Source organism: Tachypleus tridentatus, chromosome 9, assembly GCF_004210375.1.
Source record: "Tachypleus tridentatus isolate NWPU-2018 chromosome 9, ASM421037v1, whole genome shotgun sequence".
Classification (NCBI taxonomy): domain Eukaryota; kingdom Metazoa; phylum Arthropoda; class Merostomata; order Xiphosura; family Limulidae; genus Tachypleus; species Tachypleus tridentatus.
In genome coordinates this window covers 69,312,729-69,339,244 of record NC_134833.1, presented here as the reverse complement: position 1 = coordinate 69,339,244, position 26,516 = coordinate 69,312,729, and the positions used below count along the sequence as shown (strand labels likewise).

The following is a 26,516-nucleotide window of genomic DNA, read 5'->3' as shown; positions in this document are numbered from 1 at the left end:
TATATGTAGAAGTTTTTACTTTATACCATTAAACGGTAACAAATCTTTTAATTAAGTGTTGATTGTTAAATTATATGACAATTTGTTTCAATATTTGAACTTTTAATACATATACAGTCATGTGAAAAAGTTAGGAAACCCTATGAAAGCCTGTGTATTTTTGTAACATTTTTGGATATATAGATATTTAATCACAATTTCAACAATACTGAAAGATTATAGGAATATAACTAAACAAATAAATCTGAAGAAAAGACTTTTCAAGATCTTTTGTACATGTAATTCTACAAAAATGCATATTCTAACTGAGGAAAAAGTTAGGACACCCTACCCCCTACAGCTAGTGTTACCCCCTTTGGCTGAAATAACTGCAGTGAGACGCTTCTTGTAGTCATCTACCAGTCTCTGACATCGGTTTGAAGAAAGTTTGCCCCCCTCCTCAATGCAGAATTCTTTCAGCTGTGAAATGTTTGAGGGGTTTCTTGCATTTACAGCCCGTTTTGAGTCATTCACCCCACAGCATCTCAATGGGATTAAGATCTGGGCTTCAACGCGGCCATTCAAGGACTCTCTTTTTTTAGTTTTCAGCCAGTCCTTGGTGGATTGTCGTGTTGCAGGGTCCAGGTCCGCTTCAAGTTTACTTGTCTTACAGATGGTCTCACATGATCCTCAAGCACCCTCTGATACACGGTAGAATTCGTGGTGGAATCTATAATTGTGAGCTGTCCAGGTCCTGCTGCAGCAAAGCAGTCCCAAACCATGTCACTTCCACCTCCATGTTTCACAGTTGGTATGAGGTTCTTTTCCTGGAATGTGTATTTGGTTTGTGCCAAACATGTCCTCTGTTCTGGTGTCCAAATAATTCAATTTTGGACTAATCTGTCCAAAGAACATTATTCCAGAAGTCCTGGTCTTTGTCTACATTCTCTCTGGCAAACTACAGTCTGGCCTTGATGTTTCTCTCAGAGAGCAAAGGTTTCCTCCTTGCACACCTCCCATGCAAGTTAAACTTGTGCAGTCTCTTTCTGATTGTAGAGGCATGCACTTTCACATCAACAGTAGCCAGAGCCTGCTGTAGGTCTCGTGATGACATTTCAGGGTGTTTGGAGACCTCTTTTAGCATCTTGCGGTCTGCTCTCGGGGTGAACTTGCTTGGACGACCAGACCTGGACATGTTGGCAGTTGTTTTGAAAGCCCTCCACTTGTTGACTATTTTCCGGACAGTGAAATGGCTGATTTTAAAATCTTTTGGGATCTTTTTAAATCCCTTACCAGGATCATAAGCTGCTACAATTTTCTTTTTCAAGGCCTCAGACAGCTCTTTTGCTCTCACCATGGTGCTCACTCTCACTTCAACAGTCAGGGCACACCAAACTAAATGTCTGAGGTTTAAATAGGGCAAGCCACATTCAAAATGCTGAGTAACGATCTTCTAATCATGTGCACCTGGTGTGATACACCTGTGTGTGAGTTGAGCCATTTTAAGTGGGAATAAATGGGGGTGTACTAACTGTTTCCTCAGTTAGAATATGTATTTTTGTAGAATTACATTTACAGAAGATCTTGAAAAGTTTTTCTTCAGTTTTAATTGTTTAATTATATTTGTATAATCTCTCAGTATTTTAAATGTTGAGATTAATTATCTATATATCCAAAAATGTTACAAAAATACACAGGCTTTCTTAAGGTGTCCTAACTTTATCACATGACTGTATACTCATGTACGCTAATCCTACATATTTTACCATAATGAAGCAATGGCGTGGTCGTCCATCTATCTATTTTATGTAACTGAAATAATATGTATAATGGTGATTGGAGCTCATTAAATGTGGCACCAGAAACAGACATCTAAAAAAACCTTTCATACTTGGGTTATTCAAGGTTCGGACAATTAGAGAAATAGCTGTGGCGTAGTCAACAACTATTTCTTTATAAAAAAAATACATTTTTAAATAAAAGACTTTCCTCGCAACAACAACACAACTTTCATTAGGACTTTATGTTAGGGTTTGGTTATATCTGTATTGATGCAAAATTTAAATAGAGTATTAAAAATTTCAACTTTTGGAAACTACTTTTTTCTATTAAAGGCCTTTATTTTGAATTTCACGAAAAGCTACTCAAGGGCTATCGGTGCTAGCCGTCCCTAATTTAGTAGTGTAAGACTAGAGGGAATGCAGCTACTCATAGTCATCACCACTCACCGCCAAGTGTTGGGCTACCATTTTACTAACGAATAGTGGGATTGACCGTAACATCATAACGCCCCCGCGGCTGAAATGGCGAGCATGCTTGGTGCGACGGGGATTCGAAGCCGCGACCGTCGGATTACGAGTCGAACGCTTTAACCCACCTGACCATGATGGGTCTCCATTAAAGGCACTTTTAATATATAAAACAGCAGTATGTCTACGGATTTACAACGCTAAAATCAGGGGTTCCATTTACCTCGGTGGGCTTAGCTGATAACCAGATGTGGCTTTACAATAAGAAAACACACACAAACACATAATATATAAAAATATTTCAGTTTATATCATTAAAATTTATGAAAACATCTGAAATCTGTACATTGAATCATTTTGATACCGTGAGTTGCGTATAATTAAAGAATATGATCCGAACACTTTTCTCGTGCAGTACTTCCCAGAAAACAAATCAAATCCTCTGTTAAACGTTTCATTATTTCCAATTTTGTTTCAATGAGATATAAGTGTTGCGATTATTAATCACTATATAAACAGCCATCCGTAAGGCGGCGCTTCTGTAAGCTTAAAAAATTATTTTCTACAGGTATTAATGTTGCAATGTTTTAAAGACGTCATAGTGAATGTGTTTCTTTGATACATTTTGAAATGGTTGGATCTACTTTCGATGGTCTAATATGTTTATTTTGAGTACACCCAAATCTATATTTTTAGTTTGTTCACTGTATTGGCAAATTATTCATGTTCAATTAAAGAAGTATAAAGTTAGAATTTATTTCTCATAGTTTCTAACACTGATTATTGAAGTTATAGAACTATTTGCGGAAGTTGAAACATACATTGAAATTAAGAGAATACTATTCTATTACCAATACCTTGTCGAATGGCTACATGATGGCGACCAAGGAAAGGATTATGTGGATTTGGTCCTTTATTTTTATTTTAGTATTTTTTCAGGCAATAAACTATTGTGATGGAAGACGCTATGGATTCCCAGCAAGTACTCTGCATTTATATTCTACAGAGAAGAACAAAGACTTCTTGCCGAAAACGTTTTTTAGGCATAGTGAGTCTGATTTGCGTTCGAAACGAGTTGTGAAACTAGACAATATTAATAATGTTCAACAACTAGGAGTAGAATCAGGGAATTTGGATACCGGTTTTCGCCAGTATGATATGGGGAATTTTATCGTTCATAGGATGGGTAGAGAAAAAAGATCATCTGAAGACGCACATAAGCCTATTATTAGTCATGTAGGTCCATTGTTAATATCCTTGTTCTATAATGTTATTTCTTATTTGGTTACAATTTGGGATCACATGATGTATAGCATAAAAATAACGTCCTGTGGAGGCCAAAACACAAAATTGTAGAGCCGATGGTTACATACAACAGTTCTTTCCCGTTTAACTTTAAAGTTATTGACGCTGTCAATAGGCATATGATATTCTATTAGTACTAGTGATACTATTTCAGGATGCATACAAGTAGTAGGAGAAACCATGATAGTACAAGAACTAAAAATTGGTTTCGTAAGCAAATTTAAAAATATTTATGAAGTAAGTTTTATGTTACATTAATTTAGGAAGAAAGAGAAGTGAAGCATTTCCTTTTTTGCATAAATTCAAGTGTAATACTTTAATTTAAAAGTTCTACCAATTCTTGCTTTGGATTTCACATACAGTGTCACTGTCAGTGTAGAGTGATGTAAATGAATAATACACTGGGCTTGATTCTGATGCAAACTACATAAGTAACATAATTCCTTCCAGCACTTGTGAGCCTTAAAGCCCAATAAAAAACCAATGTTTAGCATTAGTTTTCAAAAAGGGAAGTTTTTATTATTTTTAAATGACCCATTTTAAAGAAATGCACTCTTTTCTTTTATAACTAGGCTTAAACTAAAGGTTTAGTGTTTTTACACAAGAGCAGATATTTTGTTCTCAATAATTTATAATTATTTTTAATAATAATTACTAAAATTGTAAATTATCAAAAAGTTAATATTGTGCTGGTGACTCTCATCAGTCTTAAAGAACAGTACAGGAATACTTTTAAAAAATTCAAGGCCACACAGTATATATATATATTTTTTTTAACACATGAAATTCTTTATTCTGTCTCTTAAGGGTTTACAATAATAATAATATTTCAGTCAACTACTTAGAATGAATTGTTGAAGTAATGTGTCCCTGGATTTTGAAGTCTGTTACATATGAGATAATCTTAGTGTAATGTGATAAAGATAATTTGTCTCTAACATCTCTTTGGCTTTTGCATTTGAACTTGTTAAATATGATTAATCAATTAGGAATTATTTGGGATATGTGAAAAATTATTTTTCTTTTAAAATGTATAATTTCATATATTCAGTGCTGGATATAGATAGATCAGTCAGTAGGGGCAACTACTAGATGTTCTTATAGGATTTCTCCAGTTTTATTAAATGGAGTTAACTGCTTGTATGTTCAGTTACTAAGTTACTACCAACATTTATGACAAAAGCAGAAACTATATCTTCATAACTGATAACCATATTAATTCTACAATTACATTTCATTTTCAAATTCCCTCAATCATTTTAGTGATTTCTTTTTTAAACATTGTTTATATGTACTTTCAAGACAGTTAAACACATATTGAGATGTCTTTAAATCATGTTACTGCTTGATTTTTTGGTTTAAAAAAAACTAGAAAAAATGGTATGTGAATAATAAAGTTCTGTGACATAAATAACTTTATGCACGTTAAATGTTTATATTAAAAATCATTTGTAATTGTTAAAATTTTCATCATCAAATCTTAGCAGTCATTTGAGGTATTTAATATTCAATGATTATAAATACTTCATAACAATACTTTTAAACAGTGTTTTATTATAAGGCATCTAAGTGTAGTTTACACATCTGTCGGGGTGTGACTATGCCAAAGAAAATACACAAGACAAGTTTGTAAAGAACAGAAAGGACAACTGAAAGTAAAAAAGACTGCGAGTGCATAGATTGATGCAAACCCCAATAAAAATGTAATCATAGATAAAACCAAACAATAACACTTTATAAAATCAAGTAAATGATTCAAGTTTCATAACTTCTCATTGTGCATCACATGGGTCCAACTGCAGGTATAACAAATTAGAGAATTAAAAACATGGATTACTAGTAGTTAGGAAGTGAAATATTTACAGGTAAGGAAATTTTGTGCTATTAATTTGCATGATGTTGCCAAACACATTACTGAACTGGTTCTGGAAAGTTTAGTTGTATTTTTGTAGTCAGAACAATTAGAGAGGTAGTGGTACTTTTGTAGTGGAAAAATTATAGAGGGTGACTAAAACAGCTTTGGAAGATTATCTTGTGAAATGTATGATGAAATAGTCAGTATAGATGCACTGAAGGAAATTTTCACTCTATTAACCTTTTATATTTTTTTTTTCCAGTGTGTTAATTATTATATAACTTATGATAAAGATTGATTTGTGTAGGTAGACAAATTGGAAAAGTTGTTAATGGAACCTTGTTACTAGTGGAGTACCCTAGGGTTTTGGGGAATGGTAATTTAATTTTTTTTATTTATGTTAATTTAAAGAAGGTATAATAACATTTCTCATGAATAATCCAGAGAGGCCTTTTGTCTAATACCAGAGCTTATGTTGATAGGGGCTATGACATTAATAAATGACCATCGACCATAGTAGAAGGTAACGTTTAATATATAAGAAACACAGAAGATGGTATATGACTTAAGGAAAGGATATTGTTACACTGGTGGATAAGTCACTTAATGCAGTGCTCTGTTACTCATAGCAAAGTTAACATTAGCATTGAATTTACATTTCTACTTGCATACATATTGATCACAAGTTAAAATAGGTGCCTTTTTGTCACTAATTAATCTTTACTTGAAGCACTGTCTGCAGTTTTTGTTTCCATGTCTAAAAAATATTGATTTATTGGAAAGGGTTCAGCAATAGGCTAGTAAGAATCCAAGGGTAGGTTGCACAGGGATATATTTAGATCTGTTGAGTAAATGGGATAATAGGTAATCTTAAGTTTACAGTATTATCTGGGAGGTTGGTAGGCTTTTGTTTTACTGAATATAATGGGCTAAAGAGAGACAACTTAAAGATTTGAAAATACAGGCTATGCTTTAGTTAAAACAGTTTTATTTTTTGAACAGAATGGCTGACTTAATAAATTTCCATAATGGAGCCTGGCATCTTACATGAGTTAAAGGGGAGACAATAAATATATATAAACAGTTTACAGCTGGTGTCAAATGATGTTCTTAGCAAAACTGAGTTGTGGCATTGTACTGATGGACATACAATATTTTGAGTGAAAAGGATTGTGGATATAACGTGTTATGTCCATAAATAAAATATATAAGGAATAAGTAAGGATTTGAGTTTAAGTAATTTGTAATAGCTTTATTTAATTAATGTCACTCTTGATTTCTCAGCACTTTACATGAAAGCTGAGTAAAGTGATATACTAATTTCCCAAGGAATTTAATTTTGTTTGAAGAATTTCATTTATTTAGTTGTAAAGTGAGCATGTTTCATGGATTAAGTGAAAACAGAATGAGAAAATGCAATTTTACATGAGGAAGTGTTATATTTCTGATAGTCTTCCCTGTTAGCAAATGTAATTGTATTTTATTACTTCTATTCTTGCTTTCTGAAAATGGTGAAACTGCATATAATGCATTTTGCATCTGTTTTTCAACAACATATAAAGAAACGTTAAGAATTTTCTATTTTTAATGATGAAACTTCTGTCTAAAATAGCTTGAATTAGGTAAGGAAGCAAGCCACATTTTATCTAACTTTCATGTTGCATTTATCACATTTCATTCTTGCAAGCCATAGGAAACCATGGATATAACACATACGAGTTATTCTAACACTGAATGACTAATCTAAACGCCAGTATGTAAATCACTATTAAAATGAAAATAATGGTGGAATACTGATATAACAAGCAGGTTTAGATAACTTCTTAGGTTGTAATATTAATTCAGGTTTAAAGTGGTTATATTTTTAACTATTTCTGAGATTTGTACTGTTTTTTTTTTTTTCTGTTAATGACTGATAGTGTAATAACCATGTGGAGCATGATATTAAAATAACTGGTATTTCTTGTTGTATTAAAGATGCTTTCCCTCTATAGAGAAGTGGATTATTTACTGAGCTTTTGTTGATTTTCAGTTCCCTTTGAATGATAGTCATGAGCAGCTTTCAGTTCTTTGGGCTGGAAAGAACAGCAAAGTGGTGATTTGTTTGGCTCGCAATCGCGTGATCCAAGAGGGCAGTAGCTCCAGGGTGTTTTTTTCATATAATTATGGAAGAACATTTTCAGAAGTACAGGAGAAGTTCATGCGAATATCTTCAGAAAAGATGTCAATAATTTCTATGTTTTATATTAGTCCTGTGACAAATAGTAGGGTAAGTGCTACTCTAAGTTATTTGTTATTAACAGAGAAGAGTTAAACTAGTATATTTCTATTTAAGTAATAGCAGTAAACATATCTGTTTTTGTTCCTTTTTGTTATGCTTCAGGTAAAATGACAAGAAATATGACTGAATATTATAGAGAAGTTGAAAAGAAAAGATAGCCTCTGATTAGACTGGGGCCATAATTGAAACAGTTTTGTGATAGATTTACTATACATTTTCATGTGAATTTTTGAAGGGAGTTTTAAATATTTTCAGTAATAGTAATAAACTTCCAGTGAGAAGTAAGTTTTGTGCAGAAACTTCAATGAAACACATACACACTTACACATGTTAAAATTAAAACTTAATTTGGAGATCTTTCAAACAATATTATGAAACTGTGCAATGTGTTTAAGTGCTTGTTTTAGAATTATAAACTGTTTGTGATTTTCATTTTACCCTGTGAGAATGGCACTGATACATTGCATCAATCCCTGTTCCTGTGAACTTATACATTGTAGTGTTTGTTATAATTTAAACTTACAAAACTTAAGATTTTATTAAATGTTACAGATCTCTTGTACATAAAAAAACTTTTTAATAATATTTCTTACTAAAACCTTTTCTGTGAACTTAGAGTTGGTTATTCTAGTCTTGATTGCAAGATATTAATGCTAAGAATAAAAATACTTACATATTAATGTTTTCAAGTTTCATTTACATAACCAATGGAGTCATGTAAATGGATATCAAAAGTTTTATTAAGTAAAACTGTTATTTTCTTCACCATAATACTCACTGTATCGAAATTAAAAATGTAGAATAAAATACAAAAAAAATTGTTTTTTAAAGTTTTTACATTTATTCTTACAGCCATAGTTAACAATCTTCTCAGTCTGGGTTTATTTAGTTTTATTGCTTTACAACTGGATTTATATTTTCTCCAGAATACACCAGAAACTATATTTGCAGCATGACAGCTTTGTATGAATAAATGTTTGATTAAAATCATGCTATGACAGACAAGTAATTTTTTAATTTAATTTTTCCATTTGTTTGCTTATCTATAAATTTCTGTTTTTTAGGTTTCAGTTTCTTTTATAAGAAGTAAAAAATGTAAAAATAAAACAAATTTAGTACTCAGTTTTGAAGTTCAAGCATTTTAATATTAGGTAATGAAACACTGGAAGCTTACTTTTTGTAATGATGGTATTGCAAAAAATACTTTAAATATGAAATTCAGAACTAAAAAAAATTACTGTGCACAAGAAATAGAATGTTTTGAAACTGCCATACTTTTACTGTTTCCATAATTAATTTCTAAATGAGTTAAAATAAATTGCATTAATTGGTCATGAAACACTACAACGGCAAAGAGTGAAACCGAAACCAAATAACCTGGCATGTGAATGAAGTCGCCTTGTAAAGAATTTAGTAATCAGAATATTCTGTTCATATTGGTTATAAATAATCCAATGACAAATCTCATTGAGAATTACTGACATTTTTTAGACAGGATGTGATAGGAATGTCATGTGGGTTTAACTTTCTTGTTTATACCTCAGTAAAGCAAAAATTTGGAGGCTGTGAATTTATATTATAGCTTATCAGTATTTAGGGTATAAATGTTTAATTTGTGTCAAACTCAGAAGGGAAAGAAAGAAATTTCATAAGGGTGCTTTGGAATGCAAGTGCATCACATGACACAGAAGTGGATATTGAATTTATTCAGACATTGAAATGAGAAAGTTAAATTTTAAATGATGTGAAAATTTGAATTATAAAGTAAGGTTTTATGATTATGTTGATAATAAAATTGTTCAGTGAAATTTTCAGAGAAGCTCTTTGAAAATATCTTTGTACCTTGACATCTTACAATTCATGTAGGATTAATTTTTCAGTGTAAATGAAACTGGTATAAAAAAGCACATTAATGTATACATTGTAAATCAATCATTACAACTGGCTTTACGAGTTGCTTTTGAAATCAAAAGGCATTTTGGTTTTAAAATTGATACATTTTTTTTCTTTGCTTCATAAAAGTATGTTTATTACTTTCTGTAAATATTTTATCGACGTTGCAAAACACTAACACAGATTGATCCCACACTTTACAGTGATATCAACTTTAATGTTCTTAAACAATGTTACTCTTTAAAACATGTTGTATACATATTTTTCTGAGGCATTTTTTTAAGGGACTGAATTTTCACTTTTAATTTTACTTCTGTAATTAAGTGATTCAGCTACCTTTGTCCTTAATAGTTTGTTAAGGGCATCAGTCAGTTGGACTAATTGCATTTTTGTTAGGCTATACATAGTACTGTTGTATATATTGATATGAAATTTAGGAGGCTCTTAGATATAACAAGTTTGTTGTATGCAAAAAATAGATTTTATGAGTAAATATTTATATTAAAGATTTGTCTGAATTTATAAGTTCTTCACTGAGCCAGTAATCGAAAGGTGATTTTCATGGTGTGCACAACATGCTTAGACCATTTTGTAGCTTTATACTTAATAAGATACAAACTCAACCCTAATTCAAAATTATCAACATACAGAGGAAGAAAAAGTGAAAAATACAAACTAGAATTAGTAATACAATTCCCCACACCAATGTAAATTTTTGTTCCTCATTGGCTTTTGTAATCTAATAAAAAATATTCTAATTTTACGTTTTAGTTACTTTTAAAAGTGTATAAGAATAAATAAAATTATACCTAAAGACATTTTTGACTTCCATTAGAGTTGATATTTATTTCACTAAGTTTTACACAGCTGATTACTTTCTTAGCATTAGCATCTTCATACTACATTAGTTCTCCACAATTTAGTAATGAACACAAATATATTAAGTATTAGAATGCCTGAAAAGTATTTTAACTGATTTTCTAATTAAGAAATTCTGTTAACTATTTGTAAATCGGAGGTTATAAACTTGTATTCTGGTTTTACAGTATGTATAATATGTATTTCTAGGTGAATGTATACTAAAAAATATATATAACTATAGAAGGATCTAAAATGGGTAACTTGGAGCACAGACATTTTGATACCAGACTTATTAACATCCATTGATAATAGTTTAGTTAATTTTTTAAATGTAACTGTAAACATTTGTGATGTGATTACTTTGACCCATCTATGATCTTAATATGTATTTTTAATCTATACATATTAATGGAATATTATCCACAAATACTTATAGTGAATTAAGTTTCCTTTGGACACTTTTTCTATTGTGAATTATTTATGATTTCTATAACAGATAGGTCTGAAATTTATATAAATTCTTGGTTTTTACATTACAAGTTTTTATGGTCTGTGGCCCTAAAAACTTATTTTCTTCAACAAGCGATACTAGTCTGATTTCAAGATTGTTTCTTAGTTTTTAATAATAATTTGAAATACTTTTTTCAAGAGAAAGTTGACAAATTTTGTTATTCATTGACCTTGTTTCATTACTTTAATGTGGGTGGTTGCTTAAGTATAATAAATCTTAAAAGGTGAATTTCTGAAAGAGATGTTTCTAGCATATGCATACAGTATACTGTTTATTAGTTAACTAATCAACAGTGGCTGTTGAAAGTGGTATTGTTTCATAAATCTTGATTTGTTTTTAGTATATTTTCACAGACGTCATCCATAGCTATCTCTTTCTAACTCAAGATTTTGGAGAAACCTTTGAATCTGCATCCATTCCTTTCAAACCTGAAGTTGTAGCTTTTCATCCAACACGGGCTGATGTGGTCTTAGGAATGGATAAAAATGATAAAGAAAAAAAGGTGTGTCCAACTTATATAGTCTGTTAATAATTAAAACTTTCTAAGCAAATCTAATAAAATATTGTCAAATCCTAAAACGTTTTCAAGTGTACCATAAACAAATATAAATTAAAGAGCTAAGAATTCTATTTCTGCTTAATATTTGGTAACACTATTTTGTTTATTTTGACTTTTTGTTCATCTTGTGTAGCAATAAATTTATTCAAAATCATGCATTTAATTTTCTCATGAAATGTTTTTAACTGTTTATACACTGTTAATACATCCTAAAAGAGAGGAAAAAAACAAACAAATTTATACCCATGACTTTATTATCATTCTCGTAACTTATGTAGATTAATATTCAGTTTATTTGTTATTTTGAGTATGTATTTTATGTTCTGAATACGATTTTGAAGGTTAATTTGTAATTACTTGTTTCAGTGTTGATAGTGCATTTTTTGTGGTAAATTCACTTCTCTTTTGGTGGTGGAATGCATTTACAAAAGTAATATTTGTTTCTATAAAACCAGGTACTTACATATGTAGAAAAAAAAAAGGTATGGAAAAGGTTTCTTATTTGACAACATTGTTTACTAGCAGGTGACAACTGTTTCTTTTGTTTTGTTAGCTGGTATGTGTGTGTGATGTAAATAGTGTTTTAAATTTTTTACCCTAGTTGTGGCTGTCTGAAGACTTTGGAGTTACATGGAATGAGCTAGATAGACATGTCAAGTCTTTTTTTTGGTGAGTTACACAAACATTATTAACAGCAATGCACTCTTAAGAAGGAATGACAGAATTCTGTTATGCATGAAAAATTGTTTTTTCATTTATATAACTGAATGTTAATTGCTAGAAAGATTTGCCACTTGTGATGTAAAATATTCATAAATGTATCAGGCTGCAATTAGGTTTACATAATCCACTATCTTGATCTTGTTTTATGAACATAACCAGTGCATAAACACTTGTGTACTACAAAAACAAGGACTAATTGTAATTTATAGCACATTAGCAATGAAAGGATAAAGTCATTGTTATAGAATTTTCGGTAATTTTGAAAGAAATCAGACACCTAGTGTCATGTGATCTGAAAGGCAAATATTGGTTGATTGTTCATTCAGCCTACTCTTATAAACTACAGGTTGTTTTTTAGTTTACCTTCCCTACCAAGATAGCAGTAAGTCTACAGATTTACAATGCTAAAATCAGGTTTGGTTTCCATTGGTGGACACAGCTGATAGCCTGATGTGGCTTTTCTGTAAGAAAATGCACACAGTTTACCACTTCAGTTGGAAGTAGAGTAAATGTTGTATGCATTAAAGCAGAGTGTCAGTAAGGGCCTGAGGCATAATTGATCATTCTTACGAAGTGTCTTTAGGACCTGGAGACATTTGATATGTAATGAAACATCTTCCAAAAGTGTCTTTTGCAGTTTTGTTGAAGCTCTGTGAGCATATAAACCAGTGATTCTCAATTGTTAACTGCTGGAATTACAGTTTAATGTTTTTAAAGAAAAAAATAATGAATAAAATAATCTATTTAGTCTCTCTTGTAATAATTAGAAAGAAAAAAGTTGTTCATGCAGATAATTGACATATTGGTACTTTAGCTGACATACCAGAACTTAAACTGACAAATTGGTACTTAGATTTTACAGTAGTGTGTTCTTAACTTTTCGGGAAATTCATATGAATCAGATTCGTGACACATATTTCATAACTGATACTAAAACAGAGTAGTGGCATATACCTCATAATTGAGACTATATTTCATAATTGATGCAAAATCATATTAGTGACACATATTTTATAATCGATATTAAACTAAATCAGTGATTCTCAACCTGTGTGCTGCGAGAGATTGGCAGTGTGCTGCAGTATTTTTGAAACACATTCAACTTTCTTGGGATTTTACAAGCAAGTCGAACACATCAGTTAATAAAAGTTACTATAGAGACACTCAAACCTTCCAAAACATTCAATGGTTTTCATTGAACTCAAGCACTGAGAAGTTCATACTTAAATTTCATTTTTGACTGCAACGGTTCGACTGTTAGTTTAATTGTGGTGCAACAAGCACTTCGTACGTTATAAATGATGCATCAAACAATCAAATTGCTTTCTGAAACACATTCTCATTCTGCAGTAAGCTACAGCTACCACGCTGTAGTTAGGAATTTTACATCAACTGCAGAACTTCATGCTTATTGTGTATGAATTAGCTTTATCATTTATCCATGGAAAAATATTTAAGTAAGTCTGGTGCTGCAGAGGAGAATGTGTTGAATCAAAAGCAAGGAATCAAACAAAAGTACAAAAACAAATACATTGAATACAGTTTTATCACTTTGGAATCGGAACATTCTCAGTTACCATTCTGCCTACTCTGCAATACAGCTTCATCGAACGAGGTGCTTGTTCCTAGCAAACGGAAGAGACAATTGGAAACAAAACATTCAGCTGTGAAGGGTAAACCAAAAGAATACTTCAAGAATCTCGTAACTCAACAACATGAACAATCAAGGAAGCTTGTGAACTACATGAAGCTGCCCGGAAAAGGATTGATTGCAAGTTATAAGGTTGCTCAATTGTTGGCAAAATGCAAGAAAGTGCTTAAAAAGGCCGAATCAGTCATTGCACCAGCGTTAGCAATCATCGTTGAAACTGTGCTTGGAACGGATGCCACCACAAAGGTTAAGCATGTTCCACTGTCCAATGACAAAATTTCGCGCAGAATTCTAGACTTGTCGTCGGATTTGAAGGATCAAGTTTGCGAACACTTCAAAGCACCTGAAGATGAATTGTCTCTGATATGGTCTCTTTAAGTTGATGAATCTACTGGCGTTAGTGGAAAAGCTCACGTTCTGGCTTTTGTTCAATTCATAAAAGATGGAAAAATCGTAAACAAATACTTATTTTGCAAAGATTTAAAAAGTACAGGGAAAGGCCAAGACATTTTTGAGTTGGTGAATGAAAACAATTTGCTCTTCAAATTACATTGGAGTAACTATGTCAATGTTTTCACAGATGGCTGTCCTTCAATGCAAGGAAAAAAGAAGGAATTCGTCACTCTGGTGTGCCAACAAAATCCAAACATTAAGATTGTTCACTGCATGATTCACCAATAGGTGCTCGCCACCAAATCTTTGCCAAAGGATTTGCATTCTGCTATGAATCAAGTTATTCAAGTGGTGAATTTCATCAAGTCTCGGGCATTTCAATCTCGACTTTTCTCTCTTCTTTGTGAGGCGATGGATTCAGACTACAAAAAGCTACTGTATAACACTGAAGTTTGATGGCTTTCAAAAGGAAAGGTGTTAAAGTGTCTTGTCCAACTAAACACTGAAGTAGTTTCTTTCTTGGAGGTTGAGGAAGCAGGTTCCAAATAATCTTTCCATGATGAGAACTGGTGTCTGAAGGTTCAATTTCTCTCTGACTTGTTTGACAAATTAACTTCTCTGAACTTAAGTCTCCAAGGACCATCTGAAAACATTACTGCAATGTCCAAAGGAAAGGTATTAAAGCGTCTTGTCCAACTAAACACTGAAGTAATTTCTTTCTTGGAGGTTGAGGAAGCAGGTTTTGAATTTTTTTTCATTATGAGATCTGGTGTCTGAAGGTTCAATTTCTCTCCGACTTGTTTGACAAATTAAATTCTCTGAACTTAAGTCTCCAAGGACCATCTGAAAATATTATTACTGCAAAGTCCAAACTGAAGGTCTTCGATGAAAAGGTGACGCTGTGGAAAAATAAGATCTCGAAAGGAGTCCTTGATTGCTTTCCATCTGTTAACAAAGTTCTGTCAAAGAAGAAAATTGTCCCTCAAATTTTGAACACATTAAGCGACCTACAGTCCGCACTAAAACATTATTTCCCGTCACTTGCTGTCGAGGAATATAACTGGGTGACCTATCCATTCGGAATCAATGAGACAACAAATCTTACAACTGAGGAGAAAGAACATTACTATTTAGAAATAAATTATTAAACTTATTTTTCTTAAAGTTTGAACAATAAATAATAAAAAAAAGCAAACTTCTCTTTTTGCTATGGCCTTTGTACTTGGTTGCTGCTGGAGATAGGTTGCTAAGCCTTTTAAAATTTTGCAGATGGTGGATATGAAACAAATTTTTTGTTAGGTTTTAAGTATACAGTTGAATTATCAAAACATCTGAAATAATTACATTGATACCATAGAATTTCACTATAATTTATTAAGCTTTGTAACTAAGATAGATTTTAAAATTAATGAAACTTCGAGCAGACTAAAGACACAACCTATCCCCTTGAAATCATAGATCAAAATAATGTGGTATCCTTTTCACAGATTAAAAAAGCTGAGATCACTTTGGGAACATTCTAAGCTGTTGATTGGTTATTTGTAGGTCATTTATTGAAGTTATTGTATATGAAGGACTGTTTTTAAAAATGGAAAGAAGTCAACATGGCCAGTATGTTGATTCAGTATGTGATCCGTATCTCAACAAAATAAAAGATGTAAGGTTCTAATTTTATATTCTAGCTTGATATTAGTAATTTGAGTTCCTAATTTGTACAAAACTACAGACTTGTTATTTTGACATCGCAAATATCTAATTTTAAACTGCTGCAATTAACATATCACATGAATCACAACTCTATATTTAAATGTTCTTTTAATATTTACTTTTAAATTAATAAATTAACTCATATAATATAAAAGTTTAAGTTATAACCTAAAATGTGATTCCAAACATATTAACATAACTTCATAAAATAGTAGTTTAATAAAAGTTTTGAACACAAGTCAACAAACATGATGACATGGCCTTTGTCCCATGACCTGTCACAAAAGGTAACATTCAGATGCTCATAAGATTAAACTTTCTTACATTATATATTGTTGTATTAAATAGCATTAAATGAACAATTAAATGCTCTTAAGATTTGAGAGTAGTATTTTAATAGTATTGGGTCGACATTTGAATAATTGTAAGGTTAGGCATTAGTATGTTAAAAACTATTTTAATAAACAATGATAATCTGGTATTCATATTTTCCTAAGATTAGACCTTGCTTTGTCTGTTTCCTCTTATCTAATTATTATTCCTATGAGAAGTATGAAATTTAACATAAATTACTCACTACAGTGTTGTCATCACTCAGGCAAACCACAAATTTTATAGTTTCAGTTATTTTGGTTACAGAGCCAGCAACTAGGAAATCAGATCCCTCTTCACATGCCTACCTGTCATATATTCTCGTTATTGTATTACCTGTATCATTCGTAACCAGTAGAAAGCCAGTGGTTTAATTTATCCAATAACGTGTTGTTTTGTGTACAGAGAATTGTGTATTTTGCTTCCAGTTCAAGCTTTATTTCCATTTATTAACACATTTATGAGCTTAGCTGAATTTTTAATTACTCTTGTTGCATAGTTAGAAAGTCAGGAAAATTGTGACAGTTATAGGGCATTGTCTGCTTTTTGTTTGCTATTATTCAGTGTTCTTTGATGCATTATTAAATAAAATAAAATAATTTCAATAATACCGTTAGTATAAAAAGTAGGATTAAATTTCATTGCAGGCAGTAGCAAGAAAGATGACTCAGATATACACCTTTTTTCATGTGTATCATTTATTTCTTAGTATAAAAATAACTAAAATGTATAAATTAGAAACTTTACAGTTTATATTAAGTAAAGTTAAGAATAATAAATTTTATGTGGTACACTCACAATTAGCCTATGTGTTCTGTAATTTGAAAGAATAATGTGAGCTGCATATTTGTCATGTGACTGACAACTTGTGTAGTGGGAATATTAGTTAGACGTAGTTGAAGTTGCAACAGAAAATAAAATTTAAATATAAACAGGTGTATACAATTACAAGTTTAAATCTATTTCAGATAAACAAATGTGGGTTTATGTTAGTTTGAAGTCATTCTAGAAAGAAAAAAAGATAATGTAGATGTAGTTTTAATATTTTTCTGTGATTATGAGTTTGGTCAAATTGACCAATCTTGTGTATAGTTAGGGTAAAGAAAATAATGAAGTTTTACTAAACCAAAAGCTTGAAATTTATTTAGGAAGTTTTAGAGATTACACAACTTAAATTTGAGATTTTTCAATGAAGAAAAGTGTTTTTAATTTTAACTTTCTACTCAGTGCAGTCAACATCTTGACTCTTAATTTTCATGCTGAAAATGTTTAGTGAAAATACTTCATTAAAAATTTTGATTTTGTACCAACACAAGAGTGTTAACGATAATGGAAACCTTTGCATATTTTGTGAAAATACATAAAACATGTTAAAAGTTATGGTTTGAAAACTGAACATTAATTTGGGATCATGAACTGTCAATTCATCTAGGCCCATGGTGAGAGTTAAAGGAGAGCATATGATCTTCATAACATAAGAGATGCTTAATGATGCCAAGTTTTGATTCCTATAGAAATTATGATAAAAATGTGTTTAACAAATTATTTTACAGGGGTGTAGAGAATATTGATGCTGATGATGTGCTGTTTGTGGAAAGGCAAGAACCTGATAAAAGATCAACTATTTTGAAATTTAAACTATTTAAAGCAGAACTAGAAACAGAAGTGTTGTTAGCAAATGCTGAGGACTTTGAAGTGAGAGAAAAATATATTTTTGCTACAAAGAGACAGGTATTTAGATTTTTTGTGAGGGTCTATATTTCACTTTAAACCAAAATGTTTTTCTTGTTAATAATTGATTAAATTGTGTGATAGTGATTGAGGACTGTCTTCCTGTGGAGGATGTAAAATTAAATAACTTGTTTAGGTTTTATATGTCCAGTTGAATAACCAGAAATTCATAAATTACTTCATTTTTAAATTGAGAAATTAGATAATGTGTAATGTGAAAATTTGAATTATCCACAGTTTAATACCAAATTTGAGATAGGTTTATAAAATAGTAGTTCAATAAAATCTATAATGCAAGAAAAACTTGATGACATGGTCTTTGAACTGTAACTCATCATAACTGCAGAGCTGCCAACCATTACGATTTTGGTGTATACATTACGACAAATACAGACAAATATTACGACTTGTTGCAACTCCCAAATTATTATATATTATATAGGTCTATACAATAAAGTGATAAATTGTTCCCCCAGGGCTTGAAAGGGGTGAAAAGAAAATTTCTAGTGAGATACAAATAAATTTTGATAATAAATAAGACATAGTTCAAATGACTACTTGCGATAATCATGTTTGTGCTTGAAATAATAAAAAATATTTGTATCTCCAATATCTACCAATAGTTTGAGTGCAGTGCTTCTCCATACTGGGTATGTGGGGGAATCCATAGTTATGTCATCAGTGCTTGTCAGCCAATCGGCGCCCGCCCAGATGGGTATTTCTCATTTTCTAAGCAGCATAGAAACACCAATGCAATCGTTTACAAGATGGAAAAAAAGAGGCCTCGTTCACCAGATTGTCTTGTTTCTGGCAAATCTAAAACTGTGAATCAAAAATTTAGGAAAGAGTATAGTGCAAAATATCCCGTCATTGCATCAAAAGTTAGTGACAGTTGTGTGTTTTGTACAGTTTGTCACATCAGTTTTTCTGTGGCGCATGGTGGAATAAATGATTGTTCCAGACATACAAAATCGGCATTTCACCAACAAAAGGCTGAACTAAAGACAAAAACGATGCGGATAATGGCATTTATGAGTAAGAATTCAGAATATTAAACCATCAATGCAGAAGTGATGTTCACGTAATTCGTCATTGTTTATAATTTACCCCTAGCTGTAGCCGATCATGCAGGACATCTATTCAGAAAATTGTTCCCAGACTCTGATATAGAGACAAAATATGGCTGTGCTAGAACCAAAACTACAGCCATTGCACAAATGTTGGGTTGTGAAGGTGACAAAATGACTTCAAGCATATTTACTAACAGTGTTTACAGTTTAGCCACAGATGGATCCACAGACATGGATGAATCAAAACTGTATCCAGTGGTTGTACGATATCTGTACGAGCTCTGTCTACAATCATTATGCTCAGTCATTTGAAATAGTTGGCATCTCTGTAACTTGGCAAAGTTAGTTTTGTTTATCATGTATTGAAGTTAGTTTTGTTCAACTTCTGTTTATAAATGTTTCTCTTACAGCAACTATTTGGATCAGATAATAAAAATGGAACACTTCAGTTGTGGATCTCCTACAACAGAGGACCTTTCCAGAATGCAAGATTTCCCAATCACTTAGACCATAAGGTATAAATAATTTTATATTTTTATGAGGATGGTCATGGTTTCCTGAAATGTGTAGTTTTTGAGACATCTGTTGAAAATTTTGTAAGGTAAAGTGCCATTTGAGATAATTTTGTGCCTTTTAACTGTGATTAATAATCTGTTTTACATGTGGTTGATTCGCAATTTGATTTTTTTATAAAAGTGAGAAACTGTTTCTTGATTTACTAACTTTGAGTTTAGTTCAAATTCTCGTGGTTTAGCTTCAAGTACAAAGTTAATCTTTCCTTTTTGTTATATACATTATTAAAGTGTTTTAGTTATAGGCATAAGTACTATTATATTTTATTTATACATCTAGTGTTTACTTTTAATTAGTTATAGTTACTGTGAGTTGATGTGTAGGCACTAGTACATTAGCACTGGATTAATGTTAGTTATCCTAAGACAGTTTAATTTTATACAAGACAGTAATTTTGAGACAAGGACTAATCTATAGGTAAGAGCTGCTCTAGTTTTAAAGCTTAGTTGAGTGAAACAATAGGGTGAATGAATATCTGGAATATAAGATCAACAGCCAATGTATATTTATATAGCATCAGACAGGTCTTCAAATGGTGGGGACACTGTCACTATAAGATGAAAGCAATGTGGAGAAGTTTTTATTGGTGATGGGAGGGTATCTTCACACTACTGGTGAGTGTGCAACCAACTCAACGATGGCAGCCCCATTCTTATCGGCTAAGAACAGGAATTCTGAAAAGGTAGTGGTTAGTGTGTTACTTACACACAATAATATATTAATTACTAGTACCCAGTCTTTGTCTATTGATACCGTGTAGTTTTTTGACTTAAAAGGATTCCTTGACAGAAGAATGAGGCAATAGGGAATCCAAGACCTAAACATTGAGCTGGTAAACTATGTGCATTGGAAGTGCACCAGTCTAACATCATAATTGGTTTGTGCAGTGTAAGGGGTTTGGTGTGGTAAGTTTTTTTTTTTTTTTTTGAGAAGTTCTGAATGACACTTTTTCAAAAAAATTAAACTGTCAGACCTTGAGGAGTTCAGTCTCACTGGTTTTAATTTCATACTGTGCAATGTTTAAAATGAACAGCAACATCTGCGGTGAACCTTAAGAGAATTCTTGGTGGAACAGTGACCATTGCAAGCTATTATCGATTCCAGGTAACTCACCCAATTGAGTTCCTAATGTGTACAATAGAGGTAAAACAGCGTATCATGGTGAAGATTGGAGGACATTACATAACCTTTGTAACACCATTTATGCATGTAGCAGTATGAAGTGGTAATGCCATACACCTCATCTGTATAGCCACTATCCTTGTACTATTTCAGCTGTACAATGACACAGCAAACACTAAACAACTAAGAGATTGTCTAACAAGTCCCTTAGGAGATAGTGATGGATGAACAGGTGGTATACAGTTACCACTGAAATGATTTGTCACCACCAGACAGCACATTTGGCTGAATGCTTCAGTTTTTGTGTTACTGTTGAAAGGTAAATATTCCTAATAGATCCAGTTTCTCAAAATAACCACACTTTCCTGGCTGCCTCAGTTCTTGAGTTATTTGCAACTCATCAGAAGCATAATCTCTGAATAACTTTGTTTAATGTCTTGTTTCAAGGTCACTGTCTATTGGTATTTTATATATATTATAAAAATTAAGGAAAATCCAAGAGGTGGTTAACAGTTTTTTTTTTTTTATGACTGTAAACTGATATGAACTAATCTATTCAAATCTATAATGAGAGTTGTGGCCAGTAGTTAAACATACTGAGATTGTTCTAAGAAACTATTTATTGTTTATTGTGCAGTTATTTCTTGATAGTTGCTTTTCAGAAATTTAAAATACTTTTGAAAGAATTGTTTATTCATGTGAACAAAAGTGCTTGCTTGGTATGCATCTAATAATTCTATTCCATTTAGTTATCTAAATTAATGTAAGTTTTGGTAGTCCTATTGTAGTAAGTACTCTCTCTCTTTTTTTTTTTTAACAGGACTTCTACATTGCTGATGCTAGTGAAGATCAGGTCTTTGTTTGTGTCATGCATGATGCTTTTCAAACCAACCTCTACATATCAGATGTTAAAGGTACCAGTTTCTCACTGTCACTAGAGCGTGTACTTTATTTGAGCTCCAAAGCTCCTTTACCAGGGTTGTATGACAGGTTCGTACCTTGCTTGGGTGTGTTCTAGCTGTTTCTGCAAATATCTAATTTTAAACTGCAGCAATTAACATACCACATGAATAACTAAAATCTATATTTAGATATGTTTTATTAATATTTACTTTTAGATTAAGAAATTAACTAATATATAATATTAAAGTTTGAATTATGATATACAATTTGATTCTAAACTTGTTGACATAAATTTTGAATGCAAGTTAACCAATGCGATTTTGACTTGCGACCTGTCATGAAAGGGTTAATTAAATACTGGTGGAAAATATTCCTTTAACTGAATAATATCAGATAAAATCTTTCTTTAAGTAAAGTTTGAAGCTTGTAAGATTTTTTAGCACTCAAAATTGTAGAAATTTAATAACCTGCTTATATTTTGACATTTATACAAGATACACTAGTGAGTTAAACATTATATGGAAATTAATTGGAAAGCCTCTGGAATGAATAAATCATAAATTGGTTTATGGTTAATAAGGATATTTGAATTTTAACAGGTTCTTTTATGCTCTAGTTACTGTGTAATGTACATATTTTAAAACCTAAACCTTTAATTTATTGTCTGCACACACAAATATAGCTCTTATTTGACATTGGTTTCTCTTGATGTTAAATAATTCATGTATATAAATAATCTTTATGATATCCCAATTTTCTTCTTTTTTTTTTTTTTTTTGCACTTTAGTGATGACTCTTTAGTAGATATTCACAAAGTGGATGGTCTGAGAGGTGTGTATATTGCTACTCAAGTCAAGAAGGGAGCACACACAGAGAACTTGTTGGAGAACCTGGTTTCAGTAATTAGCTTTGATAAAGGTGGAGAGTGGGTACCTCTGAGACCTCCTAAAGTAGATCATAATGGTAACCCCATTTCTTGTCAGCTGGTAAGTTTATAAATCAAAGTTTACTAACAACAAAAAGTTAGAAGATTTTTGTTATGAAGTGTGTGTATAATATATATTTTCAAGTGTGGAGAAATTAACATTTGTAATAAATACAGAAATAGAAAAATGGTTAGATAAAATTGATCTTTTAGGTATACAGGTATTGTTGGTGTGTATTATTTATAAACTTGTGGTTGGTGATTGATTTGCACAAACAACTTGTGATTGTTTGTTAATTTATTATTGGCAGGAGTGCAACCCTTAGATAAAAAATCTTATGCAGTTAATGATTTTAATAAATGTTTAAACATTTTCTTAGTCACTATGGTTTTCACTGCTTAATCAGTTTCCTCATGACAATATGACCTAGATTTTAGTAATTTCAGTTCTGCTTTGACATTTTTGCTCATTAGTCAGTTGCAGATCATGCACGTGGCAGCAGAGCATGTTGATGACACTGTAATTGTGTGTATGGCTTCAAAGTGTGCTTATGACATTGTGTTCCTGTGTATGGCATCATGCACACTGAGTAAAAGTTAGAGAAGAGAAGGTTTAAAACCTGTTGAATGGATCATCATAAAAACTGTATTTGTTACAATGGATTAATAATTAATCATTCAAATAAGTTAATTGTGCATATGTACCACTGTCCAGATGTATGGATTTTTAGTGATATCTTTGGATAATTTACTTTGTGTCTATCACTTTAAGTCCTTGGCTTTTTTTTTGTTACCAAAGTAGTGATTTCTTTTCTAAACTTCTAGAGTGAAGGTTGTTCCTTGCATTTGACTCACAAGTTTAATCAAGTCTTTCACACTAACGTACCACCGATCTTGTCCAAAGAGTCAGCTGTTGGAATAATTGTTGGATCAGGTAAAACCTTTGGAGCAGCTGTTACTAGAAGTTTATATTTCAGATGTATTTTAATTTTTCTATCATAGATTAGATTTTATTGCTAACTTTAATAAGTGTAATAATGTATAATTTAAGCTTGGAATGAAATTGTTGTTGAATTAAGGAGAGAAATTTATTCCAGAAGAATATTTAGACTCAATATTGCTTCAAATATCTGAGTATATGTGAAAGAATAACATACAATGTAATTGCAAGACTAGTAAGGTGTTGTACATGATACTTTGTATAATAAACCTTCATGTGGTGTTTCATAAAATGTTAGTGACTATAATAAAAAAAATGCAATGTCTTACTTAATGTAGCATCATTGTGTAATAAAATATGAGGTAACTTACAAACTAGAATGTGAGTGTAATAGAATATCAAGTTCTATTATCAGAATGTGAGTATAATAGAATATCAGGTTCTGAACTGTTTAGAATGCATGTATAGCAGAACATCAGGTTGTGTATTATCTAGAATGTGTGTATATCAGAACGTCAGGTTGTGTGTTATCTGGAATGTGTGCAGAGGGGGATGTGTTGTGTGTTACCTAGTGTTTATTTTTGTAATGATTGTTAACTGAATCAGAGATCTTCACCACAGTGTTTTAGGTTTTTTGTAGTTTGTCATGCTATTTCTGGATAGTATTTGTTTGTGTGTGCACTTCGATAAACTTTTTCCTTTTCAGTGTTACTTATTTGTTGGTGTGAAAACAAGATGTTGTGTAAATGACCCAAACACGTTCTGTTATATTTGTAAAGTCAAAACATCACAGAATTCATCAGAATGTGCATTATGCATATTTTGAATTAAAACTTGGGGATGAAGATAAATAATTAGCTCCAAACAAAGTTTGCACCATTCATGTGAAAGTTGAGACAGTGGAGTAAAGGTAGGAAAATGTGTCTGTGTTTTGGAATTCAAGTTGTCTGGTGTGAGTTTAGAAATTGTTTAGTTGACTGCTATTTCTGCTCATGTAATGTTCAATTTTACAACATTCAATATAAAAAGGAAACTCCTTATCTGTACTTTCAGTCTGCTATAAGATCTGTTGGTCATGGACCTGATGCACCTGTACCTACCTCACCAGAGACTTTTGATACAGTTTCATCTGATATTAATAGAAATGCCCCTTGGTGTAGATTTCTGTACGTCGTGAGGGGACCTCCCAGTGAAGGTTCTGTTCATTCAGGTTACCTCCTCTGGGATCTAAACATCCACCCACGTGTTTGCTGTGTGTAGCGACCGTGAAGGGGAGGAGAGGATCCTGGTGATTGAGGGGTCCAACCCTAACACACCACTTTGGCCTTCAATTCCTGTAGACGGGCGGCCTTTTGGCCCCTCTCCCCTTGGGTAAGTCGTCTGGTCCACTTGGGCTTGGGTCAACAAAGTACCAGTGTTGGAAGTTCTCAACAGGTGTTGTGGACATTGTGTCTGATGCTGTTGTTTGGGTATAGCGGTCACGAAACCCTGGTGTTGCTGCAGTGTCCTTGCTTGACATTGTAGTGCGTCCCCTCATAGAGCTCCATGGTGGGTGGGGTCAGTGGCCACCGAAATTTTCTTTTTTCCAATGAATCCTCCAAATAAAAATTTAAATAGAAGTGAAAAAACAGTCAATAGGTAAACGACCACGTCTTGAAGACTGATCAGCAATCTTCAACATCTGTACTATCAGTTGTACCTCATTTTCTCATCCTACATTCTCTTTCAGAGAAATCTTTAGGGCAAATGTCCCCCTTTTTTGTTCAGAAAGGACTGGAGGGACTTGCTGGCTCTCCAAAGTCAGTAAAGAAGCTTCAATCTGGAGACATATTGGTTAAAACATCCACATTCCAACACAGTGAACTCCTCTTGAATTCAAATGCAATTGGGGATATACCTATTGAGGTTATACCTCCTTTGAATTCATCATGAGGAGTTATTGTTGAGAGGGATTTGAAGAATGTCCCCGAGTCAGAGATTCTTGCTGATTTCTCCACCCAGTGAGTTTCTGCAGTGAGGCACATCTCCACTCGCAAAGATGGAGTTACACTGGTGACAGATATCCTCGTTTTGACATTTACATCAACAGGTGTAGCTGCCACCATCAAGGCAGGTTATCTAAATTGCAAGGTACGGCCGTACATTCCAAACCCTCTCCGATGTTTCCAATGTCAGAGGTTTGGCCGCTCAGAGACGTCATGTCGTGGTTCTCTGACATGTGCTCATTGTGGTGGCAAATACCATGATGCCTATGAGTGTGACATGGACCCACATTGTGTCAACTGCAATGGTTCTCACCCTTCCTACTTTTGTTCTTGTCCTAAATGGTTGGAGGAAAAAGAGATGCAGCGTTTGAAAACGACTCATAACATTAATTATCCTTAGGCTCGGAAATTGCTGTCCACCACTTCATCTCAGACATATGCTGCTGCAATTCATTCCACAACTACAGTGGGAGTGCAGACAGATTACTCTGTGCCTCCAAGAGAATCATTCTCAAAACAAATGAAAAGTCTTTTGACCTCTGTGGATAAAAAAAGTTGATGAATCAACTTCTACACCCATCTCTGTTCCTCCCATACATTCCAACAAACCCCAAGATCCACATCCTTTGGTGCCAAATACAGGTATTTCTTCAGATACATCTTTTTCTCCCACCCTAAAATGCAAAATAATTATTCGTTTGCGTCCTCAGTCAATGGAAACCCCTTCCAACAATAAAGACCTGCCCAATCGATCCAGGGCAGGATCCATGGAGGTCGATAGACCTCCTCCAAATAAGGACAGTAAGGAAGAAAAAGACATGGTCGTAAACAGAAGGGTTCTCCACCCAATTTGCCTACACATAAATAAAAGACCACCTTGATACAATGGGAACTGTCGAGGTTTATGTTCTAATGTGGATGACATCAA

General features: G+C 32.5%; 1 protein-coding gene across 5 annotated transcripts in view; it reads left to right on the top strand.

Moving 5' to 3' along the window:
* The first annotated feature begins 2,823 nt into the window (after positions 1-2,823).
* The window catches only part of LOC143225431 (sortilin-related receptor-like), a 99,794-nt gene continuing 76,101 nt past the window's right edge, over positions 2,824-26,516 (top strand). For 2 of the 5 annotated variants that reach the window (XM_076454849.1, XM_076454847.1), the window contains exons 1-9: positions 2,824-3,464; positions 7,421-7,657; positions 11,275-11,436; positions 12,095-12,162; positions 17,893-18,070; positions 19,551-19,655; positions 21,656-21,825; positions 22,526-22,724; positions 23,489-23,597. In XM_076454849.1, the coding sequence (XP_076310964.1) occupies positions 3,102-3,464; positions 7,421-7,657; positions 11,275-11,436; positions 12,095-12,162; positions 17,893-18,070; positions 19,551-19,655; positions 21,656-21,825; positions 22,526-22,724; positions 23,489-23,597 (1,591 nt within the window). In that variant the 5' untranslated portion in view covers positions 2,824-3,101. Of the gene's footprint in view, positions 3,465-7,420; positions 7,658-11,274; positions 11,437-12,094; positions 12,163-17,892; positions 18,071-19,550; positions 19,656-20,335; positions 20,396-21,655; positions 21,826-22,525; positions 22,725-23,488; positions 23,598-26,516 lie in introns of those variants that run through there. The other 3 variants (XM_076454850.1, XM_076454848.1, XM_076454851.1) reach the window with 2 other exon arrangements.